General features: G+C 56.2%; 2 protein-coding genes across 5 annotated transcripts in view; one reads left to right on the top strand and one right to left on the bottom strand.

Annotated features, from left to right (window-relative positions):
• LOC308616854 (uncharacterized protein C19orf44) overlaps positions 1-3,637 on the top strand; it is a 23,034-nt gene extending 19,397 nt beyond the window's left edge. Inside the window, exons 7-9 of one of the 3 annotated variants that reach the window (XM_081233312.1) lie at positions 254-420; positions 2,526-2,607; positions 2,819-3,637. In XM_081233312.1, the coding sequence (XP_081089438.1) occupies positions 254-420; positions 2,526-2,597 (239 nt within the window). In that variant the 3' untranslated portion in view covers positions 2,598-2,607; positions 2,819-3,637. Of the gene's footprint in view, positions 1-253; positions 421-2,525 lie in introns of all 3 variants that reach the window. The other 2 variants (XM_081233313.1, XM_081233311.1) reach the window with 2 other exon arrangements.
• On the bottom strand, positions 3,065-24,836 carry CHERP (calcium homeostasis endoplasmic reticulum protein). 2 transcript variants are annotated; one of them, XM_081233310.1, is made up of 17 exons: positions 24,752-24,836; positions 24,269-24,442; positions 19,854-20,038; positions 18,626-18,763; positions 18,214-18,365; positions 16,535-16,646; positions 16,335-16,424; positions 14,803-15,052; positions 11,908-12,083; positions 9,670-10,105; positions 8,105-8,343; positions 6,943-7,076; positions 6,166-6,252; positions 5,620-5,763; positions 5,417-5,533; positions 4,835-4,929; positions 3,065-4,559 (listed from the first exon to the last, which is right to left on the bottom strand). In XM_081233310.1, exons 1-17 carry the CDS (start codon positions 24,774-24,776, stop codon positions 4,366-4,368), a joined length of 2,748 nt encoding a protein of 915 aa, XP_081089436.1. In that variant the 5' UTR covers positions 24,777-24,836; the 3' UTR covers positions 3,065-4,365. The 2 variants fall into 2 exon arrangements, with proteins under 2 accessions (XP_081089436.1, XP_081089435.1); XM_081233309.1 differs by having other exon boundaries at positions 16,535-16,679.
• Between the last annotated feature and the right edge of the window lie 485 nt (positions 24,837-25,321).

Raw genomic sequence — 25,321 nt, forward strand, 5'->3', positions numbered from 1 at the left:
TTCCGGTTCTGCCTGGGAGCTGAGCTGAGGTTGTGAGATCCACACAAAGTCAGCGAAGAGAGCGGTTCATTTACTACTGAGTAGAGAGAGGCACAGAATAGGCGAGTCCTTTGCTGCTTCCGAAGGTGGCAGCACCTGCTGAGAGCATCCCGACACAGTCCACGGTTGGGGGTTGCAGGGCCCTCGCGGGGAGCGGGTCTGGCCAGGGGGATGGGGCCCCGGGGGCTGCCGACTGACACGGAACCTGGTGCAGCCCTGACAGCGTATAGCCCGGCCGAGTTCGCGCTCAACGATGTGCTGAAGCAGCAACTGAGCCTGACACAGCAGTTCATCGAGGCCAGCCGGCACCTGCATGCATCCCTCCTGCACTCCCTGGACCAGGACTCATTCCATTACCACACCCTGGAGGAAACCAAAGAGGTGACCATGGCGCAGCTAACCCTTCCCGGGAAAGAGAGGGCAGGCGGCTTCCCACGCTCAGCCCGGGGTGGCGGGGACGCTGGGGGCCCAGCCACCTTCACCTTCAGTCCTCGTGGAAGGAGTCCTGTTCTCTCTTTGGCCATGACCAGGGCTGGTGCGGGGCAGGGACACTGAGAGCCAGCCATAGCCCAGGCTCTGTGTGACCTCGGACCAAAGGTGACCTCCTCGGTGAGGGTCCTGTCCCTCTACCTACCGTTCCCGTGGGCCACCACAGGCAGGGCCCCTCTCCTCAGTCCCAAGGGCTAAGCTCAAGGGATGTCACACTCACCTCTATTTTTCCCTCCAAAATTTATTTTTTTGTCTGATTACAAAAAACATTGTATAAAAATTTTGTTGGAGATATGTAGCTTATAAAGTTCTCCATAATTTCAGAGATAACTATTACCAACTTGATTTATATTCTTTAGATTTTTCCTATGTAAAATATAAACTGTTATGTACATGTACAATATTATATCTTACATATTTTATACTATGTATAAAATATATAGAAGAGGTATAGTATTTATATATAAAATATGATATATATATATTTCTCTACAGAAATGGCATCATACTATATGAGTTGTTCTGCATGGTGATTTTTATCATTTTATCTACGAATATTTCAGTATATATTTCTTAAAAATAAGGACTTAAAAAAAATAGTCACAATGCCAGTATACCAAAACCAAATTAACTTTTTTGTTTGTTTGTTTTGCTTGTGGGATCTTAGTTCCCTGACTAGGGATCAAACCCGTGCCCTTGGCAGTGAAAGTGCAGAGTCCTAACCACTGGACAGCCAGGGAGTTCCTGCAACATTTTTTTTTTTTGGCTGCACTGGGTCTTTGTTGCTGCGTGTCGGCTTTTCTCTAGTTGCGGTGAGCGGGGGCTACTCTTCATTGCGGTGCGCAGGCTTCTCATTGGGTGGCTTTTCGTGTTGCAGAGCACGGGCTCTAGGTGCACAGGCTTCAGTAGTTGTGGCTTGTGGGCTCTAGAGTACAGTCTCAGTAGTTGTGGCACACAGGCTTAGTTGCTCCGTGGCATCTTCCCAGACTAGGGCTCGAACCCGTGCCCCCTGCATTGGCAGGCGGATTCTCAACCACTGCGCCACCAGGGAAGCCCTAAGTTTTCTTGATATCATTAGATATCCAGTGTTCAGATTTCCGCTCATCTCATAAAAGTTGTACCTTTTTTTCCTATTTTTTTCATCAGTGTCCAAAGTGGTACATCAAGATTGTTTGATGTCTTAATCTAGAGCAGTGGTTCTCAGCCCTAAGCAGCGTCAGACCCCTGAGGGCCTGACCACTGGGGTTGTGTTGGCAGCAGGGTGGGCCTAGCAGTGGGCATTTCTCCCATGGGCCCATTGGGGACCCACTTTGAGAACCACTGCTCCAGAGGTCTTTCCCCCTCCCCCATCTCTTTTGTTTCCTTGCAGTTTATTGGTTGGAAGAAAACAGGTCGTCCTGGGACTTCCCTGGCGGTCCAGTGGTTGACTCTGCGCTTCCAATGCAGGGGGTGTGGGTTCGATCCCTGACTGGGAAACAAAGATCCCATATGCCGCACGGTGTGGCCAAAAAAAAGAAAGAAAATTGGTTATCTGACGGTTCCCCACATTCTGGACTGGGCCGATTGCTCCCCAGTGGAGTCCTTTTAACTTGTTCCTCTGTTGGATGTGCATCAGTTGATTGGATGCAGGCTGAAGTGACCTGACTACGTCACCTGCCTGCAGCCCACGTGTGGCTGCCTGCTCTCTGCTCCAGGCCCACACCCTGAGAGTGGCACCTAAGTCCTCCCCAACCTGTGTCCTCTGAGGGCACCCCGAGTAGCCCTGCCCCTCACCACGGTCCCTCTTCCCTTCCAGGCTCAGTCAGGGCTCACCCCTTGCAGGGTACCTGCCCGGACGCTGCCTGGGTTCACCTCTCCTCTTCTGTTTCCATTGCCACCTGGCATCCCTTCATTTTCTCTGATAGCCCCTGGGGGTAGGCACCACCTCCAGGACCCAGAGCCTCAGTCGACTGAGGCAGCAGTGGTGATGGCTTCCCTGTGTGTCCTCTGCCCCACAGTACATCAGGCAACACAGGCCCACCCCGCTGACCATGGAGGAGGCCCTGGAGGAGGTGAAGAAGGAGCTGTGAACGCCGGGAGGTGAGACAGACTCATGGGTCTAAGGAGCTGGTCCCGTAAACCAGCTGTGACGCTCACACCTTAGTTCCCAGGGGACATTCAGTGGTGGGGGCAGGTGGCACCCAGGACTCACCTGAGAATCCCAGCTGCAGCCTTTTCTAGCTGAGTAGTTGAGCCCTCCCAGCCCCCATTTCCTCAGTGTGCATGGCACCTGAGAGGACGTACCACACAGGCCAGTGGAAATGGAACCCCAGGTGGAGCTGTCACCACTCGTGGCAGGACAGAGGATGCCAGCCTGTCTGGAGCCACATGGAGCCACGAGGAAACAGGACCAGGCGTCCACGCCGGGGACTCACAGGAGACACCAGGGCAGAGCTTCTGACCCGACTCCACAATTCAGACAAAGTCTCCACTCAGGACGCACCTCCTCCCTCCTCAGCCTGAGCACGCTTCTGACTTAAACGCAGAGAAAAACGTCTTTAAAAAAAAAGTCTTTATTTGAAGCAAAACAGTAAAATCCACAAGAAATTGTTAACAACACGTTTACATTTTATCCTGAATCAGACATGTTTGAACAATTCACAGCTACAGGAAATCTAGAACAAAATCAAATATTTTAACACATCAGGTGGAAAAGTTGGAGAAAATTTTGCATCTTATTGAAAAGAATTTTTCAAAAATGTTTCTGTACAAATAAATGGCACCGCACCAAGCTGCCCGCGGATGCTGAGTGCAGCCAATCCCAGGCGGTCGCTCAGCGGCTCCCGGCAGAGGCGGCTCCCTCCAGCCTCACCTCCCTTTGGGGGCGGCTTGGGGCAGGCAAAGGAAGTGACAGAGCAGGAAGCAGGGCCGGTGGTCGCTCTCCACACTCTGGATGTGAATGGGCCGTTGCACGTGAGTGCTGGTGTGCGGGTTCCTCTCCGTGAAAAACACAAGTAGAGACACTAAGGGTACAGATTCTCCAAGGGCGTCATCATTGCGTGACCTGGAGATGCCTCAGGTAAGTTTCCTCAGAACCTTTTGTTTCTGCAGGGAACAGCAAATGGCTAACGTTCAAACAAAAACAAAAACAAAAACAAAAAACAAACCCACCTCAACTTAAACAGCTTAAATAACCAAGGGCTAGTATGTCTCAGAGGAATCAGGTTTCAAATTATCTCACTGGGTATCAACCTAGATCAGTATGTTTTTCTAAAACTAAACCATTCGGAGTAAAAATGAAAACCCTGTTAACTTTGCAAATCAGAAAGGTTTTGTTTTTCCATTTTTAGAGTGAGCAGTACCAGCGCCTGGCCTGAGCCTTCTCACAACACAACTGATGGGAGAGTGGGAGGGCCGGCCCCTTGGGCTGGGCTGGCGTGTGCCCTCAGGGCCCCTCCTCCGTGCACTCCCACAGGTTTTAGAGGCTCAGGCTGAGGGGAGATGTGAGACAGCCGTTCCTTCAGATGACAAGAATTCTTATCCAGGGGTCTTGTGTTTCTTGCTTCACTGTCCAGGGAAATAAGCTCATTGTCGAGTTGGCTGGGCATCTCCTCGTGACTCTTGCTGCTACGTTAGAGCTGGTTTGCAGGTGGGGCCTGGGCCTTCCGTGCCATCAAGCGTGGCACTCGTCACAAGGCCTGCTGAAGTCTTCCTTCTCTTCTGTCGCTCCCCACAGATGGAGACAGTGAGAGAACCGAGCTGTCCCTACCATCTTCCACTGCCAGTAAGCCAAGAAGGGTCCAACAGTCCTCGCTGCCGGTGGCCGGCCACTGGCATGGCTCCCTGCCCGCGCCGCGCCTACTTGCACTCGTCCCTGGCCTTCATGCGGGCGATGAAGGAATAGCTCTTGTTCCTGCGGTAGTTCTCGTAGGGGTCGTCCAGGGCCACGCCCACACCCTTGTACTGGTCCCACTTATCCCGGACGTCCCCCCCCTTGATGGGGTCCTGGATTCCTTGCTCTTTCACGCCGAGGCCGCCAGATCCACTCCAGCCTGAAGAAGGGAGGGATGAATGGTTACGACCCACAGAGGAAGCTTAAATTGTGGTGCATTTACCCTGACATGAAGTTAAATGGAAATGTTTGGAGAGTCAAACGACATGCAGACGTGCAGTTTATAAACGGGAAACTAAGGTAGTAAGAAAGGACGCTCAGTAAAAACCCTGCAGGCTCAGAAGTTCTGGTCATGAGTTGGAGCTTCCTTTGACTTCATCATCCCCCAACCCCGAATGCCCAGAGCGGATTGTTCCGCCTTCCCAGGAACCTTACCCATTTTCACCAGCATCTGATGTCCTTTGTTCTCTTCCCCGAGCCTGGAGTCAGGTATAGGAGGTGCTGAATTAGAACCCAGACCAGCCGAGGAACTAAAATTAAGACAGGTTACGTCTTTTAAAAAAGAGCGGATACATTTATTGGAATGAAAACTTAGAATATTACAGCGTGTAGCTTATATGAAGGGTCACCAGCGTGAGATGGACACACACACACACATTTCGTGTCTCTAGCCTTCTTCTTTATCCTCTTCGCCGGCAGATAAGGGGGTTCCCTAGGACGGCGGCCCCTGCCTCACACTCAGTGGCACAGCCAGGCCACACTGGACCCGAAAAACGGTTAGAAAATACAGAGCGCAGCCACTGCCTCAGGCTTTACAACGTGACTGCAGAGGTAACAGCGAGGTGTGAGACGAGGTGCCACTGTCACTGTGCTAGTGCTCGGGGGCCCCAAGGTGCCACCTTGGCGCGGGCCACCGCGAGCGCGTCTTCTAACAACACGTTTCAACATTCACAGCAAAGCATCAGAGGGTTCCAGCGCTACCAGAGGTCATTCTGACAGTTAACACAGAAATCTTACGGCGGGGTGGGGCTCCTGGACCGCGACCGACGTCTCCTTCCCGGGGAATAGGACTTGGACCGAGAGCGAGAGCGGGTCCGGGAGCGGCTTTGTGAGGAGCGGGATCGGCTGCGGCTCCTGCGGGGCCAGGGGAGAGGGGGCGGGTCAGTGCAGCTGCTGAAGAGCCTCAGGCCTTGCATCCCGAGAGGCGGGGCCCTGCCTACCTGGATCTGGAGCGGGAGTAGGAGCGGGAGCAGGAACGAGACCTTGACCTTGAGTAGGAGCCGGAAGACTTGGAGGACCTCGAGTTGGAGCGGGAGGAAGAGCGCCCTCGGCTTTTGGATCTGCTCCGAGACCTCGAGGGTCCGCTGCGGGGACAGGCCTGGTGAGCCGGAGCCCCTCCATGGGCTGCGCCCAGCCCCCGCCAACCCCCAACTCTAAAAGACCCCCGATGTGCCCACTCCAGGTGCAGACATGCCCTTTCACATCAGGGCTGAATACAGACTATGGCAAGCTTCTCCCTCGTACTGGTGTTTTAACTTCGGCCTTGTGGGAAACAGCTCCTGGTGGCTCACAGCACCTTTATCATAGGGTGCCAGACCCATGACCCAGGCAGAGGCCAGAACTGACCCCCCTCTGCCTGCGCCGGGCATGACACCACAGCACGCCTGTCGGCAAACGCAGGGCTTGCTCCCAGCTGACCTAGGATGAGATGCACTGCGGAGGCCTGACCTCCACACAGGCGGCGGGCTGGGCGTGGGCGCTCTTACCTGTTCCTCTTCTCCTGGCCTTTCCTCCGCCGGGCCCGCATTTTCGCTCGGAAGAACTCATAGAGGCCGTTCTGCTCCCAGCCTTCACTGTAAGACATGGGCATCCCCTGTATGAATGCAAGCCTCCCTCCCACAGGGAACTTGTGCAAAAGTCACCAGGAATAAGCCCTACCCGACAGGCCTTCCCTCTTTCACTCAGGATGCTGAGCAAGGCCCAGCACAGAAAGCACTCGGGTGGTCATTGCCACAGGGCTGCCCTTTCTCAGAGAGACCAGGCCCAGAGGCCAGGCCGCCCGCTGGGAGGTGGAGAGGCTGGACTGCGCTCCCAGCGCTTCATGGCTCCCACGCCTTTCCACGCTGGGCTTTCTCTAAATAGTTGAAGAGGGTCTCAGGGTTATTGTAACTGGGGACGAGGAACTCTTGATTTGTAGGCGGATAGGCCCGTGGCCCCAAACAGGGCAGGAGACGATTTTAACTGAAGCGAGGAGGCCGCTGGAGGAGGGGATCCCAAGGTAAGCTCTTGTTCTGATGTCTCTAACGTGGTAAAAGCCTTTTATCGAGGGCCACTCTATGCGTGGCACACATCACACAAGCTGGGGGAGAAATGGCATCTCCTAACCATATTTTCTCACCTGGGCTTCACACTGCCCTGGGCGGAAGGTGTGACTGTTCGGGGTCTTTCTTGTGAAGCAAACTGGGGAAGACAGGCCAGGAGAGGGGACAGGGGCCTCCCCTCCCATCACCAGCCCTAGCTCCTGGTCTCCCGCAGTCCCGTACCTGTTCCTGGGTCTGTCGTGTGAGGGAGGGCTGTAAAAGGCCTCCACGGCCGCCAGCAGCCTCTCACTGGGTGGCATGGGGGGTGGGAGGCGGATGTCTTTAGGATCCAAAGGCTTGTATTCGTGGTCTTCCAGCTGCAGCAGAGAACACAGCCGTCACTGCTCCCTGCTGGAGCCCATCCAGGGAACTGCGGGGGCCGGGGGAGCTGGAGAGCCGGGGGCAGGACACAGTTGCCCTGCGCATCAGAGTGCCTCATCTGACCCTTCCTGGGAAACCCCACCCTCCTGGAGGGTTTGGCCACACCAATACTTCAATTCCTAAATGGGGTGGTTGAGGGCTCCATGGAAGTCGACAGAAGCTACAGAATTCTCTCTCTACAAAAATGCAGAGAAGACGTGGCCTCCAAGCTCAGGTGAAGGAAAGACCCGTTAATTCACCGACACGCCGTGGATCCCAGATGCCCTCCCCTGTCAACCACCGCCCTGTGCCCAGGCACCTACCCCAGGGGCCCCGCTCTGTGCCCCTTTCTCTGCTCCAGCTCCTGCCCCGAGGGCAGCCCCGCTGGCCCCTCTGCCTCTGTCTCCCCTGCTGCCCCAGTGTGACCTGTCTCAACTTCCAGTATGCTAGTGTCTCAGAGGGGCCGGGGAGTGGCAGTGACCAGTACAGCCAGCATGACCCTCAGAGCGCCCTGAGCCCCAGCCCTGGCTCCCTTCTGACCCCCTCTCCTGCCTTGCTCACCTTGCTCGACTGGAGACCACCCCTTTTCTGAGAAATCCCTGTCATCAGCCCCTGGGCAAGGTGGCTTCCAAAGGCCAGGACCAAGAGGACTTGCACCTCACGCCCAGCCCAGCCCAGCCCAGCCCAGCCCAGCCCACTCTGAGCAGCTACCAAACTTGCAGCCCCAGGAGGGAGGCTCAGACGGAGCAGTGGGGGACACGGGCCTTGCTCGCAGCCACACGTGAGCACGCGAGGCAGTGTTGCTGGCTCAGGCACATCCTCTCTGACTACTGGTCAGGCTCGCTGGGGTGCGGGAAATGAGAGGGGCAGGGGCCCTGGGAAGCAGTGTTTTGTAGCCAATCAGGAAATGGGTTCCACCTGTGAACTTTCCAGGTGGAGACTGAGCATTCAAGGCTAAGCTTGGCACTCAACTCGGCAACATTACCTTCACGAGGGGGGCCATCAGCCCGGCTGGGAGATCGAAGTAGGGCACGTTGGGGACCAGGCTGGGGTCGTCGTGGTTGATGTGGGGAGGGCCCTGTCGCCGCATATGAGGGGGCTGCCCGTTGAAGCCGTGGGGAGGAGGGCCGAAGTCAGGGTGCTGGGGCCCACCCCAAGGCGGGTGCTCGTTGATCCCAGGGTGAGGCATGCGGTGGCCGGGATGGTGGTGAGGGGGTCCCATCTCTGCAAAAGAGAAACTTGACTCAGGCCTGCCGCAAAGTCGAGAGCTGGGCAACGCCAACAGCCCGGCCGAGATCTCCAGGGTAATAAGCGCCAGTGGAAAGGGGCTCAGAGTGGGGCAAGGACGCCCACACCCACTTCCTGGGCAGCCCTGCCCAGCACCAACCCTCCGGCTGCTTCATTCACTGCTTCGGGCCACACAGCAACGGGGGAGGAGCCGGGGCTCAGAGTGGCCTGTCCTGCACCCACAGCAGCACCTGACAGACCTCATGGGTGAAAGAAGGAACCACAAGGGAAATCACATAACCTTCAAGCAGCCATGTTATGAGCCAAACCGTGTCCCCTGCAAATTCACCCCCAGTACCTCAGAATGTGACTGCATTTGGGAATGGAGCCTGTAATGAGATGACTACTTTAGATGAGGTCCTATAAGTGGGCCCTGATCCAATACTGACTGATGTCTTTCTAAGAAAAGGAGATTAAGAGACAGACACACACAGAGAAGACCATGGGAAGACACAGGGAGAGGACAGCCATCTACAAGCCACGGGGAGAGCCCTCAGTAGAAACCAACCCCGCTGACACCTTGATCTCGGACCTCCAGCCTCCGGAACTAACTGCCAGAGAAGAACTGCCTGTTGTTGGAGGCACCCAGTCCATGGTACTTTGTTACAGCAGCCCCAAGACACTCACGCAAGCAAGAAACCTGCTACTGGTCTCCAAGCTCAATTTACAGTCAAGAATGGATTTGAGGATAAAGATTGAAGAGTAGGAGAGTTGAAATGAAATTTTTTAGAAAACACAAGATCGAGAAAACTAAAGATTCTTCGAAAAGAAACCAGAACACCTGACGAAAACAGCAAGACAAGGAGCAGGGAATGGCACAAGGACTGCCGGGCCTGGACTCAGTGGCTCGCTCACTGCCTGTCTGCCCGCCGTGGGGACTAGGGAGTTCCTTTTCCTTTCAGAACCCCATCGTCCTTCCTCTTTTGTGAGATACAGGGCCTCACACCTCAACAGCTGGCCTGGTGTCTGGCAGTGCCCACACTAGGGTCACCGGTCTGTCCTCCTCTCCCCACCTCCCTGAGGGACCGAGCTGGGCTCCTCTGTCACCCTATGACCCTCCTCTTGTCACCCTGGCTTAGGGCACACCAGGCCACACAGCAGGACCGCCACCAGTGCCACCAGCCCGCTCAGAAGGCCGGTCCGTCAGGCACCTCTTCCAGGCCCTGCCGGCAAGTAAGCTGACCTTCTCAGGGATCACAGGGCAGGAAAGGGACGTGATCCCTGGCCCGAGGACGGTGCCCCCGAGGGCGACCTTGCACTCACCGGCTTGGAAGTCCCCCTGAGGGTAGTCAAAGCGGTGAGGGTAGGGCGGCCGCTCGAAGGGGTGCCGAGGGGGGAAGTCATCCTGCATGAAGCGGGGCGGGAAGCGGTTGAAGTTGTGTGGGTGTGGCGGCTGGCTGAACTGCGGGTGCTGCTGGTGGGGCGGGAAGGGCCCGCGGAAGTGTGGTGGCCGCTGCATGCGGAAGGGCGGCTCGCGCTGGCCCCCGCCCCAGGGTGGCTGCTCGTGCTGACTGTTCCAGGGGCCCTCGAACTGGTTGTTCCAGTTGGGGTCGGGCTGACTGTTCCAGGGGGCGTCGCGTTGGCCATTCCAGCCGGGGTCCCCACGCTGCTCACCCCACATTCCCTCGTGGCTGTTGTTCCAGGGCGGGCAGTGGGGCGGCCCGCCCTGGTGGTGTGGGTAGGGGGGCTGCTCGGGAGGCTGCAAGGCAAAGAGCGGAAGTGAGACCCGGCCTGCACTGGGCACGCGGGGCACCCAGCAGGCACCTGTCGACCTCAGTCTCCGGCGGTGGAGGCGGCCCGGCCCCGAGCCCAGCACCCCCTGGAGCTGCAGCCTACAGCCTGGCTGGGCGCTGCCACTTTCACTCTGATGCGTGCAGAGGATGCTGTGGTGCCCACCCGTCCCCCAGGCCCAGACTCCCAAGTGCTGCACCTGCATCTGGGCTGGGGAGCACCCCGACCCCATGCCTGACAGAAGCTGGGGGATGAACACCAGCCCACGAGCCCCTCAGTGGGACAGTGCAGGGGTGTGGCCCCACCACTCCCAGGGTACAGAGGCTGAGCCGCAGGGCCCATGGCAGAGCCCGCCCTGACGACACCCCGTCCCTGCCTGTTCTCCCTTCCCTGTCACTTCTCTCCCCTATGCTGCCTCCTGGGGTCACCTGCCCTCTTACATCCTTATCTCAGAGTCTGCTGTGTTACCAGGAAATGGCTTTCTGTAAGTTGAAGACCATAAACTCTGGAGCTTGCCCAGCTGCTGCTTTGAAGACTTAAAGAGCCAGGACTGCAACCCAAACTCAGGGCCAGGGTGGCCTGTGCCTGGGTGAGGCTGCCCAGAGGGCCACCTCTAGGGTCAGGGCTGGGTGGCTCCGCTGACCACAAGCACAGGGAGGCCGGCCCCGGCCGCCACACCCTCAGGTTTTCAGGAGAAGCCAAGAAGCCAGATTTTCAATATGGCAACTATTACAATATGTAAACACCACGTGGGCAGGCCAGGCTGTGGTTTCCTATTGTGGACTGTGGGTGCACTGCTGGCCTTCAGTGAGGGAGCCCCACTGTTGTGAGCCTAACCTGCCGGTCCCCAAAAAGACAGCCGGGAGACACTAGGGGCATCTGTTTCCACACCAACAGAAGGGGGAAAGTGCCCCCGCATCAGAGGGCACCCAACACTGCAGGGCTCACAGCAGGCACCCAGAGGCGGGAGCTGTCTTTGTGGGGATGCCCCGTCTTTTGTGATGTTAAATCTCTTGTCCGGAAGCTGAGGGTGGGCTGGGGGTACTCACAGCCATGACCCTGCACTTGTCAGCCCAGAACTGTCTCCCTTATGCCCCCTCCACACAGGGTCAACCAGGGAGGGCCACGTCCACCATGCCTGGTCCAGAGGCAAGTGGACACCCAGAGCTAGACCGGATTGCTCTAACCAGATCCAGTGGCCAGAGAGCAAGCTGTGGGGTGTTTCCCAGTCATGTTATGCTGGATGAGAATGACCCCTGCCCTGGCCTAGAAGTTTCTGACTCCAACGAACCTGGAGGGAGGGAAGAATGGACCAGCATCCCAGTCCCACAAAATGCTGCTAGCCTGGTATTTCTGACCTTTCCTTTCCTTATGAAAGCACCATGTTCTTTCTAGGGTGATGAGATGTTGACACTGCTGGTCAAACAAGTTAAAAAGGGAAGGAAACAAATTGCCTTGCTGTACTTCATGGTGTGAAACTTTTCAGCATTCACAGGAAAATGGGGACCTGTGTTACAGAGAAGCCCAGGTAACCAAAGCTCCCGGGAAGGATGTAAAGGCCCAACTTTCTTCCCAGCTCAGTCCCCATACTTCGGGAAGACTATCACCTTCTTGACACCCCCCCAAACCCCAGGCCCTGCTGCAGAACCTCGGTGCCCAGGTAGCCGCTAAAAGCCCATCAACCCGCATAGCGGTCATCACCCACCTGCCTGCCGTCCAGCTGAACCCAAGTGTGCCCCACATGCCCCTGCAACAAGTTCTAAGAGATACCTGCTGTTGGCCCCAAGGAGCAACGGGGTGAGGCTGGTCAAACCACGGGGGCTTGTTAGGTGGGATCTGGTCATGGGGCCCAGGGCCCCGGGGGCCGGTGGCAGCAGGGTCCTGGACCCCTCCTGAGGCGTCGTACTCGGAAGAGCCGGGTATCTGGATGGGAGGCTTGTTGTCATCTAGAACCAGGCAAAAAAGCACTCAGAGAAGGTGGCAGCAGGAGGCCCCAACCGAAATGATCTTGAGCAAGCACCCAGGGCCAACCCAGGCTGGGCTTACTGCCCAGTAAACCCTTGCTTCTTGATCCCACTGAAAACTGCCATTGCCTCCAGGAAGGCAACACGAAGAGAGGCCTGACCTTGGCCAGGATATGCCCCTCTCTCCTTTGAACGCTTTATAATAAGTATCCTACTTATTGATCGATAAGCCATATTGATTTTACTTTGCCCAAGAATTTTTATCAATTAAAAATTTTATTTAATTTTTGGTTGCATTGGGTCTTTGTTGCTGCGCGCAGGCTTTCTCTAGTTGCAGCGAGCGGGGGCTACTCTTCGTTGCGGTGCGCGGGCTTCTCATTGCGGTGGCTTCTCTTGTCATGGAGCACAGGCTCTAGGCGCACGGGCTTCAGTAGTTGTGGCACACGGGTTCAGCAGTTGTGGCACACGGGTTCAGTAGTTGTGGCTTGCAGGCTCTAGAGCACAGGCTCAGCAGTTGTGGTGCACGGGCTTAGTTGCTACATGGCATGTGGGATCTTCCCAGACCAGGGCTCGAACCTGTGTGCCCTGCATTGGCAGGTGGATTCTTAACCACTGCGCCACCAGGGAAGCCCCCATCATCACTTTATTAAGTACCCTTTTTGCATCTAGTTGAAAGATTTCTTCCCATCTGATCTGTTAGATTTTCTGGTATTAAACCATCCTTATATATTCCTGAGACATATCCTATTTGGTCATGACATATCTTTTAAATACTTTGCTAGATTTCACCTGCTAAGACTTCACTGGGTTGGCCAAAAAATGCCTTCAGTTTTTAAGTAAAAATAAAAGACACGTTTTTCATTTTCACCAAGAACTTTATTTTTTTTAATTAATTAATTTATTTTCGGCGGTGTTGGGTCTTCGTTTCTGTGCGAGGGCTTTCTCTAGTTGCGGCGAGCGGGGGCCACTCTTCATCGCGGTGTGCAGGCCTCTCACTGTCGCGGAGCACAGGCTCCAGACGCGCAGGCTCAGTAGTTGTGGCTCGCGGGCCCAGCTGCTCCGCGGCATGTGGGATCCTCCCAGACCAGGGCTCGAACCCGTGTCCCCTGCATCAGCAGGCAGACTCTCAACCACTGTGCCACCAGGGAAGCCCCAAGAACTTTACTGAACAATGTATTCACCCTTTTGTTCTCCTACCTCCTGCCATTTTTCAGGCAACTTCATAATTCCATCTTCCCAAAACTTTTTATCTTTTTGAGCAAAGGACTGTTCCAGGTGCCTTTTACAGTGTTCCAGGGAATTGAAAATTTTTCCATTAAGAGAATTTTGTAAAGACCGAAATAAATGGAAATCCAAAGGTGCAACGTCTGGTGAATACGGCAGATGAATCAGAACTTCCCAGCCAACCTGCAACAGTTTTTGCCTGGTCATCAAAGAAGCATGCAGTCTTGCGTTATCCTGATGGAAGATCATGCATTTTCTGTTGACTAACTCTGGACGCTTTCGTCGAGTGCTGCTTTCATTTGGTCTAATTGGGAGCAGTACTTGTTGGAATTAATCGTTTGGTTTTCCGAAGAAGCTCGTAACAGAGGACTCCCTTCCAATCCCACCATATACACAACGTCACCTTCTTTGAATGAAGGCCAGCCTTTGGTGTGGTTGGTGGTGGTTCATTTCACTTGCCCCACGATCTCTTCCTTTCCACACTATTGTACAGTATCTACTTTTCATCGCCCATCACAATTTGTTTTAAAAACGGAACATTTTCATTATGTTTAAGTAGAGAATCGCATGTGGAAATACGGTCAAGAAGGTTTTTTCACTTATGTGGAACCCAAACATCAAAGTGATTAACATAACCAAGCTCGTGCAAATGATTTTCAACGCTTGATTTGGATATTCTGAGTATGCTGGCTATCTCCCGTGTGATATAACGTTGATTGTTCTCAATTAATGTCTTAATCTGATCTTTATCAACTTCAACTGGTCTACCCAATGGTGGAGCACCGTCCAGCGAGATTATCTCCAGCATGAAATTTCGCAAACCACCTTTGACAGGTTTTGATCAGTCACAGCACCTTCCCTATACACTGCACAAATCTTTTTTTGCACTTCGGTTGTGTTTTTACCTTTCTTGAAATGATAAACTGTAGTATGTTGAAAATGTTGCTTTTTTTCTTTCTATCTTCAGTATTAAACTGGCTACACAAAAATTCACCAATTTTGATGTCTTTTTTTAAAATGCACGCCGATATGACAGCTGTCACATACAATCTAACAAAATTGTTTTGAATGAAGTTAAAGACAACCAAGTGCTACTAGAGCCATCTTATGGAAAAAGCCGAACGAACCTTTTGGCCAACCCAATATTTACTATTTCTTCATCTTTGTTCAGAAGTGACACTGCGTTACATTTTTCTTTCTTTCCCTGTCCATGTCCATCTGATATTAGTTATCCTAGCCTCGAAAAATGACTTGGAGAGCTTTCCTCTCCATTCTCTGGGATGGTTTGTACAGAACTGTCTCAGTTGTAAGGGCGTGGTTACACTTACCTGTGAAATTACCTGTCTGGTGCTTGTAAATAGATTAGAATCTGCTCCTCAGATTGGGCCTGAGCCTACAGAACCAGACCCCTTCCCGGGGGAGGAGACTGCTTTCTGAAGGCTGCCTCCTGGGGGCAGGTGCTGAGGGAGCCACGTACCAGGCTGGGTGGTTGGCGGGATGGCGGGGGCAGGCGTGGGGGCGGGGGGCGGCGCAGGCGGCGGCGGCGTGGCCTTGACTTCAGCTTCCATTTGTGGCATCTGGATCTGCGGCTGCGGCTGCTGCTGCTGCTGCTGCTGGGCCAGGCTGTTGACAAACTCCTCGTGCTGTGTCTTGAGGGTCTGGATCTGCTGCTGGAAGGCCAGCTGCACCGGCTGGACCACCGAGGAGTACTCATTGATGAGGGTTGCCTGGTGGAGAGCAGGGCAGCTGGCACTCAGGACGTGAGACTCAAGGTCCGAGACCCTCTGGAGCAGCACGGGGACAAATGCCTGGGGAGCACCCAGAAGGTTGGGGTGATGCTGCGGGCAGCAAGGCCCAGGGACCCAGGGCAAGCAGGCGATTGTCACGTAAAACAATCAACTTGAGCTTGACAACCACAGAGCATCTCAGTCTAGCCAGACTTGGTGACGTTTGGTGCTGGGCAGTTTAGAATTCCCTAACAATGGGAATAAGCAAGGACAGCCGTGCCCTGGAGTGCCACACAGACATTAAAATCCCACCACTGACAAACGTCCTAGGACATGCTCACAGGCGGTACTTCTTACTCACTGTATGGCTTTGAGCAAGTCACAACCTCCCCGGAGCCTCAACTTCCTCACCTGTAAAATTGGACAATAACGGGACCTACCTCTGAGGACTCGGGGAAAATGCAGTGAAAGGAACTAGGGTGACTCAGTAACCATGAGCTGCTACCGCCAACTCAATAGGGAGAAAAGCAGTGAATATCACTGTGGTATGGTGGTATGAGCCCATTTTTATTTATCAATTAAAAAAAGGGAGTAAAACTTAGAGAAAAAGTCTGAAATGTACTTTCCTCATTTGTCTTTCTGAGCATGAAAGCTTCTCCCCTGTAGGGAGGGTGGCAGTCAAGAGCATCACAGAGGAAACGGTCAACATATAGCTTCTCACATTCAACCAGACCTGTGCAGGAAGACGACATCTTCCGGCCTGGGAAAAGGGGGTGTGAACTGTGCCTTTCACCCAAGCAGCTGTAGATGGGGTAGCAATGCCGGCACCACAGGAGAGGTGACCAAGGAGATCCGACCCTCCTCTCCCTGCTCTGCGACCCTGACCTCTGAGCAGATTCCCCCTCAGAGAGAAGCAGACGTGCACACGGGACACCGTGCACAACACAATGACTGTGGCAGCCTAGGCTATGCCAGGGTTTCCTCATGCTCCCATCACACCTGGAGGACCAGAGCAAATGGGCCAAAGGCAGAGCAGAGCCTAAAGCAGGTAACCTGGTCACAAGCGCACCAGGAAAAGTCTGGCGGGCTTGCCTGGGAAGGCTCACTGGCTGCTGTGGACGGGGTGGGGGCCCCCGAAACTGCTCCTCAGACTCTGCCTCCCACCACTCACCACCATCCCAGGGGCACGCCGGGGAGTCCAGTTGGGAAAATGCCACCAGGACTCTGAGGTCACCACCCTACTGGTGGTGCCCAGCCCCCAACTTCAGGGAGCAGCACACACCTGGTACTGGCCGAGCCCCAGGGCCGGGCTCTGTAACTGCTGGATGATGGAGTCGTCAAAGTAGCCGTTCTTCTCCCAGAGCTGCAGGAGCTGGACGTTGGGGAGGAGGGAAAGACCATGTCAGGGGGAAAACGAGCGCTACCCCCGCAGCCCCTGCTCATCTCCCCGCCGTCCCCCACCCCGCTGGCTGCCCCTCATACCCGGGCAATTTTCTGCTGCTTGTCCTCCTCCACGGCCAAGAAGCTGGTACAGTAGATGGGCACCACGACCTTCTGCAGGGCGGCCAGCAGCTCCCGGGCCTGCTTGCGCTGGCTGTGAGGGAGAGACCTTCCGCGCGTCAGGGCCCTGGGGCGGGACCCGGCCACGCGCCCGTTACCATCGCGGCTCCAGCCACAGCACCCTCTGCCTTCTTGGGACACGGGCCCCCAACCCGGCTGGGACAAGGGCTGGGCTCCCCACAAGATGGATGGACGGCAGTGGGAGGCGGGAAAGAACGCAGCCTGGGGATTTTCAGAGCAAGCCCTCTCACCCTGGTCCCCTTATCAGTAAGATAACCCTTCTCTCCCAGGGTGGCATGAGGATGGACAGACATAGGCCTGTGAGAGCCCCAGCTGCCCACAAAGGCTGAGCTGGGGTTGCTGTGGGTACAGGGCCTTGTCCACGCAGCCTCGCTCAGCACTGTCACCCCCTAGGCACGAGGAAACCTGGGCTGGGACCCCACCTTCCACGAGGCAGAGGGAGTGTGCGGGCTGCCAGATGCCTAGGAGCCTGAGGCCTGACAGGGTGAGGCGGCCTTTCAGGGGGCACGCCGCATAAATGAGCGTGGAGGGCCCGCAGCTGTGCAAAGAGGTGGCAGAGCCCGGGGAAGAAGGTGGGCAGCTAGAACCCCTCTCAGAGGCGAGCTCACCAGAGGGAGCTCAGAGAGAGCAGCAAGTGCCCGGGGCCGGGAAGCCAGGTTGGGGGAGGGAGGGCAGCCCAGGCAGGAGAACAGGGCGAGCCGCACTGGGCTTCCAGACAGTGAGGCTCAGGAAGCGGGTGGCTGGAGAAGTGCCCAAAACAGGGCTGTCTCTGCAGATCTGCCCTGAGTCAGCGGAGCGGCTGGTGGAGCAGGAGGCAGACAACGTTCCGAACAGCTACTTATTTCCCAATGGCAGACAAACAGGGGAAGGTGATGTAGGGAGCGCGGAGTGACACCGGAACCGCCCACATGGCACAAGAAGCGGGGAGGGGCACGGCCCGGCTGCACGTGGGCAGAAGGGGCAAGACCTGGGTCTGAGTCTGCTGCCCTCACAGGAGCTGTCCCCCAGCCAGCCAAGTTCAAAGACAAGTGTGGCAGCCAGTCTTCACAGCTACAGGCTAGTCTTACTAGCACCGTGAGCTTCCCCCGTCTCTGGCCTAGGCATCTGGTTTCTCGACTGAACCTCTGTCAAAAGGCACCAAAGAGGCCGTGTGGAAGTAAACACCAGCCTGGCCTTAGGAGGGCTGGGGTGGTGGGGGGGGACAGAGGGTTAGCCAAGGGCACCCTATGGGAAGATTCCTGAAGCAGGGCAGAGTCAGGTGACTGGGGTGTGCGTAGGTCAGTGAAAGGGAGCTGGCAGCTGACAGAGACACTGAAAAACACCCAGGAACTGCCCTGAGAGCAAGGAGTGAGGGGACAGCGGCTCCAGGCGGGGTGAGGGATCTGGGGTAGGGGCTGAGGTGGTGGGGGGTGCGGGTGGCTGTCCTCCCGATGGAGGCCTTGTGGCTCAGACCAACCCTCCCCCTGGGTCTTCGGAAGAGTGGTTCCCAGTCCCGGGACAGGCCAGGCTCCAGAGCGCAGAGCATCGGCCGGGAGAGGGAGGAGGAGCAGGAGGGAAGGCGGAGCTGGCAGGGCCCTCACCAGTGGTGCAGGACATCATTGATCAAGTAGATGAGGTGCAGCCGCAGCTCAAAGTGCGCCCCGTCGGCCGTGATGCGGTTCCGGAGGTGGCCCGCCATCAGCTCGCAGTGCGGTGGGGACTTGGCATTGCTGAACATCCAGTTCTTCCCAGCCTGCAACAGCCAGGGTGGTGGGTGAGTGGGGCTGGGGAAGCCCAGGCCAAAGTGTGTACAGACGCCCGGGAATGTCGGACGGCCTCTGCCTTCCTTCCACGTTTCTTGGTGGGGGAGCCCACGGAAGTGCTCATGCGGGAAAGGGATGCGGAGACGGGGTACCCCTAGAGCAGCCCTGGCCCAGACTGGCTGCAGGAGCTCCCACCTAATCAGGAGCACCAGGTTCTGGGAGCACGCCCCCAGCCCCACCCCGCCCTCACCGAGATGGCATCTTTGGTGCAGGTGTCGATGATGGGCTGCAACAGGTTGTCAAACTCGTTCATGTCCAGCTGGGTCTCCTCCAGGAGCTTCTGCATCTGCTGTTCCACCGCGTGGGCCACGGCTGCTGTCACCTGCTCCTAGAAGGCCAAGTGGGACCGAGACTGCATGAGGAGGGGCCTTGGCCCAGGCCCAGCCAGGCTGGCCCATCAGTGCCCTGCCCCCAACACTCACGCCCGAAGCCTGAGACACGCATCTGTAAGTCACGGCTGTAACAGGCAGAGGATAAAGCCAGACAAGATACAGGGGGAGACAATGTCTACCCGGAGATGACAGACAGAAAGATTAAGACCCAGAGGAACAAGGAACCTCTGCACATCAATTCACCAAAAAAAGAAAGAAAAATGAGTGGCAGGTGTGAACACGGTATGGAGAGGACAAACATAAACAGTCACCAGTCAAAAAAAAGCAGGGCAACCTCACTAGCAACAAGGGAGTCCGAAATTAAAACATGACGCCAGACTTCTGCCCGTTAGGTTGGCAAACTGAGATATGGCTGAGACCTGGTGCTGCTGGGGCGACAGGCAGTCAGCCCAGGGCTGGCTGTAGCCAGACTGCCCAGTCTGTGACAAGCTCCGTATGGAAACTGAGGGTACGCATTCTGGAGTGTTTTGTTTTCAATAATACAACCGTAACTTACGTCTTGACTCCAATACTAAAACTGGGGCTGGTGTTTCAGATATCTTTTCATCCATCTTGTGTTTCTGGCAACTTATCCTATTGTATTTGGCCAAAGTACCAGACTGTGATGGATTGGGACAACCCCTCAACAGCTTGGGGTGACCTAACTAGCAGGAGCTGGTGCCGGTGGCACCAGAGGCCACCTGGATTCTCTGTCACACAGTTTCCAACGTACAGTCTCACTTGTCGCATCCACTCCAGCACAACGGGTGTGTGGGTATCAAAGCTCGTGCAGTGACCTCACTGGGATGAGAAGCAACCTCCGTGTCCAGCATAGGGGTCAAGCTAAACAGAACATGGGTGGTGGCAGCACTGGAGGGATAATGACTGTCAGGCACTGAGCCCCAGGCAACGGGACATCCCCGTCCTCAGCACTGACACCGAATATTAACGTCAACGTACAGATACAAAAACTGAGGCACAGAGGGTGAGCTCTGGGTACCCACCTCAGGTCAAGAGGGGAGGGGAGGGGGAGGAGCCGGCCCGTACCTGTCTGAGGGCCAGCAGGTGCTGCTCTTGCTGCTGCAGGTTCCACTGGCTCTGCTGGATGAGCTCGTCCATGGATGGGGTGCCCTGGGCTGGCGGGATGGGCGCAGCAGGGGCCAGCGGGGGCTGTGGCAGCGGTGGCAGGGCCGTGGCCGCTTCCAGCTCTGGGGCCTGCTGCTTGCAGATGACTAGCAGGAGAGGAGGAGAGGTGGCCCCTGTGAGGAGGTGGCTGGGGTCCAGGTATCCCCTTGGCCGCCTCTTGGGCAGCTCTGAGCCCCGGGGGCTCCCCTCCCTATACTCACCACCCAGAAGAGGACCCCTGCGATGTGCCGCAGCCACGCGTGCCCTGTACCATGGGGCCTAGCCCCAGACCCCTTCTGCCTTCCCGCTCATCCTCTCCTCAGAGACCTTTGGGACCGTCATCTTACCACTCGCTAGCCAACACCGTCCAGCCTTGCCCACTGTCCTTCGGCCCAGAGGAAGCCTGAGCTTCACCCCTTCCACATTCTCCACACCTCGCCTGGGCCTGAAGAAACAGCCCCTCCCCGAAGGAGTCTCTCAACCCCCAGCAACCTCAGCAGCTATTTCTAACGTCTGCTGTCCCGCAGTCTACTCTTCCCTTTCAAGACAGCAAAGCCACCGGACCTCTGGATGGCGACCAGCAAACCCACGCGTCTGCAGCCCTGCGGCAGGAGCACAGCAGCACCAACACATGCTGTGGCCTCCCTACACCCCACCCTTTGCCTTCCTTCCACTGGCTCTATTCCTCTGCATTCAAGGGTCAATCCATATGGAGGCGACGTGGGATGCCCTATCCTGCTAGCAGGAGACTGCATTGGGCAGGTGCAGGCCCCAAACCTCGCCAGATGAGATGGGAGGGGAGGACTTGGGGGAAGGGTCCCTGGACAAGATGGCCTCCCCCTCTGCATTTGGGCCTCGGCTGGTCTGAGCGTGACCACGCTCTGCTGGAGCCCTTCTGAGTCCCACTCTAAGGGGGCCCAGCCTTTGGACAAAGCCATAGAAAGGACGGTGGGGTGCAGGGTGTCATCCAGGGTCCACCACTGCTTAGGTCTGAGGTAGGCCTTCACCAAAGGCACCTTATGGGACCACCCCCACCCCCTGACTTGCGCTCTGGATCCCACCCTCCCAGGGACGCTGCTTCAGGAAATGTGTCCTCTCGCTCTCCTTCCTTCATTTTCTCTCTTTACTGACTCTGCCCCAGCAACATCTAAACACACCCGAGTCTTCGATCTTCAAAAGCTCCCTCTTCATCCATGCCCCGCTCTCAACAATTTTACAGCCAAGATTCATCTTCAATTCTTCATCTCCCCTTTATCTCAACCCACGGAGGTCTGGCTCCGCCCACCCACCCCACCTCCAAAGCCACTGCGGTCATCCCCACTCAGCCTGATGGCCCTGTCTCAGCTCCTTGTCTCACGTGGTCTGCGTGGCCATCCCCTTGGCCCCTTCTTCCTCTATCCGACCCCCACATACCGAGATGCCCGGTCTGAGAATTAAGCCCCCTCCTCTGAGCAAGCCCCCACGGGAACATGACATCTTCCTGTGGCTGCAGTTACAAAGTGCACTCTATTACCCCTAAATCTATCATTGCCATCCTGGATTCCTCAGGCTTTGGGTCTAACTACAGACCAAATAGCCACTGCTTTCCACAGGCACCTCAAACAGGCATGGGTTTCCTCTCACCCTACGTTCCACCCCCTGCAAAGCTCCCCCTTCTGATCCGTGGCTGGCACAGCTACGCCCACATACCCGAGCCAGAAGTGAGAATGTTCATGCACCTTTCTCTCCCTTGCACTTCACACTAACAAGCTGCCCCACACAGTCAAGTCACCCTCCTAGATCACAGGCCAATCTATCTGTGTCCTGCCATCACCGTCATGACTCTGCTGTCACCTGCGTCAACCTGGGAACTGGTTTCCCTGCATCCAGTCCTGCCTCCCCTCCCCTTCTCTACTCTGTGGCTGTAGTGCCGCTGCTCAAAGTGTGGTCCAAGGGCCAGCCGCGGGTGACGCCAAGACTAGACAACCACAGAAGTGGCGAGGGAGTGTTTTGGCACTTTTACAGCAATTTGATGTTTCATGATGCACGTTTTCCCCCCCATTTTTTTCTTTTCTTGGTCGTGCCACGTGACTTTCGGGATCTTAGCTCCCCGAGCAGGGATCGAACCTGGGCCCCGGCAGTGAAAGCGCCAAGTCCTAACCACTGGACCGCCAGGGAACTCCCATCATTGTTCACATTTTTATTGTACTTTGACAAACTGTACTTTTTGCAACAGATCAGAAAAAAAACCAAAAAACAGTCCTTCACCAGAGTCTGTGAGGCGCCAACCTCAAGCGGTCCCAGGACTCAGTCTTCTCAAACCACCAGGGTGAAGGGCTGGCTACAGAGTGCCTAGCCCTGCTCCAGAACACAGTCCTGAAACCCTTCTAGAGCTTCCCCAAAGCTTCCAGAATTCCTAAGTCCTTGGTAAGCCAGCCCTCCCTGCTGTGCACCCTCACTTCTGGCCATTCCAAGAATCCCTCCTTCTCTGGGCTTCAGGCACCCTGAGCTTTTGCCCCGCTCCTCCCAGCCCCTCCTAAGGCTCGTGCCTCCATCCCAACACTCCTGGCTCCTCAGTTTCCGTGTGTCTAATTCTGACACAGACTTTAATGGCAACGGAGATATTCTTACCTGCAGAAAGCATTTCCTGAGTCCCGATCTCCCCCTGCTAGAAACACCCCAACTTCCCCCCATATGGCACCAAGTCCCAAGCAGCCCCCGATTTCTGACTTTCAGGGTGGCAGTGGGCTCCCCTCGCAGGGGAAGCAGCTCTCACCTCGTGGTCACTTGAATCCAAACACCATCCTCCCCTGCCCAGTTATGCCACCCGCATCAATATCCAACTGGCGCTTCAGTTCACAGATTCTACCCCTTAACCCCAAGCCCACTCCCTTTACTCAACTCACCGACTCAATTCAGACTTTACCACCAACTGTCATCCCAGCCTCCACTCACGCTCCTTCCAGCCTGTTCTCCACACAGGCCACACAAACCCGACCCACCTCTCGCTTGTTTCAACCTCTCTTGTGGCTTCCCACTGCCTACAGCAGAGGGTTTTTTTTTTTTTTTTTTTTTTTTGCGGTACGCGGGCCTCTCACTGTTGTGGCCTCTCCCGTTGCAGAGCACAGGCTCCGGACGCGCAGGCCCAGCGGCCACGGCCCACGGGCCCAGCCGCTCCGCGGCATGCGGGATCCTCCCGGACCGGGGCACAAACCCGCGTCCCCTGCATCGGCAGGTGGACTCTCAACCACTACGCCACCAGGGATGCCCACAGCAGAGGTTTTAAAGTTGACGTGCTGGGGCTAAGGAACGGTTGCTCCAGAAACACATAAATGGGTACATTTTGCCTACCATTTCTGGCAACAGATCTTCCCCACCCTCATCTCAAACCTTAAACAGGCACCAGAAGAACCCCTGGATTAAGGAAGAAAACCCAAACTTTCCCCTGGAAACTTTCCCACTCCAGATCAACCCCCTGCCCCGTCTACACACATCTACACTCCAGCCATGCTAGGCCTCTTATGATTCCTCCCCCGGCTCTCAAAACACACTGTGCTTGTTCAAGCCACTGTGCCTTTGCTATATCTTACAAACTATCGGTCACCTACTACCTGCTACCTATTAGGCACAACACTGACCCAAACAAGGTCTGGTTGGCCTCAGGGAGCTTGTAGTCCAGGGAGCATTCACCTTTCAATGTCCACCTACTTGGCAATCTGAAACACAACGTTTTCTAGAAGCTAGGGATTTGCTACTGAACAATACAGATGTGAACTCAGAGACTATTTATCTGATGACTATTTACCTGTTATTCAAAGACCAGCTAGGATAACTGACCTCATCTTAAATTCTCTTAATTTCAAGCCGGAACCTTGAAGCCCAAACCAGTGAACATTAAGAGCTGCAAAGAACTAAAGCCCACAGGACAATTCGTTTTGATTTGGACTGCAACCATCTGAAATGCACAAAAACCTTGCTGGACCCACAGAGAGCCCGCAAAGGGGGCTGGACGGTACCTGCCAGGAGGGTCCCACCCAGTCCGGCTTCTATCACTTCCTCCCTGGAAAACACTGAAGCAGTCACTCTACTCGCTGATCTCGGTCATCATGTTTGCAAAACAACAGCAATCCCTGATCCGGAGCCCAGAAGGAAAATCGATAACCTCGCTCTCCATGACACTCGGACCCTGCAGCCGCAGGGCTGCGGGAACAGCCGAAGGAATCGTGAAGGCCGAACTAACCCATTTTCACAGAGAAATAGCATGCGACCCAAAAGAAGGCGTTTTGTGGCAGAGCCCGAAATGGAACCAGAGAAAGGATTCGCTCGAGGGGGCGGCCTGAGAGCTGGAGAGGACTCACGCTGCTGCTGCTCTAGAGCCAACTTGCACTTGTAGTAACTGTAGAACTCGCCTCCGAACAGAAACGAGAATTTCGGGTTGTCCTTCTGCTTCTCCATCGTCATCTTTTCAAACTCGGGCCCGTTCCGGGCCACGAACTGGGCCAGCTTGTCGATGACATTTCGGAGTTCCTGGTCTGGAAGACGGAGAAAAGGCCACGCGGGGCGTCAGCGAGGACCGCCCAAATCCGGGGGCCCTGGCTTCCTAGCCCGCGTCCGCGGGGCCGGGGTCCCTAGGGGTGGGCCCAGGAGAAGCCGCCCTTGTACGGGTCCCGATAGGGGCCAGAAGCGCTCCAGGAATGCGGGGATCCGCGGGAGAGGCCGCAGGCGAACCCGGGAGGCCGAGCCCCGCCCCCTCCTAGGCCCGGGGACCCCGGAAGGCGGGGCGGGTCAACAGGGGATTCCGGGGAGAGAGAAACGGCCCCCGAGCCCGGGCTGGGCCTCACCATCGGGCGGCAGCGGCATCTCCATGGCTCCGGCCGCGGGGAACGTCCTCCAGCGCCTCACGATCGCCCACCAGGGCCGTCTGCGGAAGCCGGCCGGAAGTGGCGCGAGGGAGCCTTTTACGGCTAGCCTCGCGGGCTGCTTCCGCCCGCCACTTACGGCCGTCGCCGGGAAACCCCGGAAGTGAAGGCACACGGCGGGCGGGAAGAAGCCGCGCGAGGCCGGGCGCGCAGGAGGGGCTAGCGAAGTGCACGCGCAAGGGCTTTCCCGCGCATGTGCGGAGTGGGCTCTTGTCGCGCGACGCCCAGGAACTGCTGGAACTGAGCGGACGGCCGTTAGCCTCGGCTGGGGCGTTTTCTCAGCTCGGCGTTGCAACCCGAAGGCTTGGCCGGCCGCGTTCTCCGCGCGACTAGGGGGCCTGGGGTGTTCCTGCCCTGGTCAGGGCCTGTTTCCTCCTCGCGGGGCGGCGGTAAGGAAAATACGAGATGAGGTGCGTCTGGGCGGCTCCTGGGCCGCGACGCCCGTCACATGCTCCCGGGCCCGCCCGGAGGTAGAAGCAGAACCGGGAGGCT

This window comes from Mesoplodon bidens, assembly GCF_964165515.1.
Source record: "Mesoplodon bidens genome assembly, chromosome: 4".
Classification (NCBI taxonomy): domain Eukaryota; kingdom Metazoa; phylum Chordata; class Mammalia; order Artiodactyla; family Ziphiidae; genus Mesoplodon; species Mesoplodon bidens.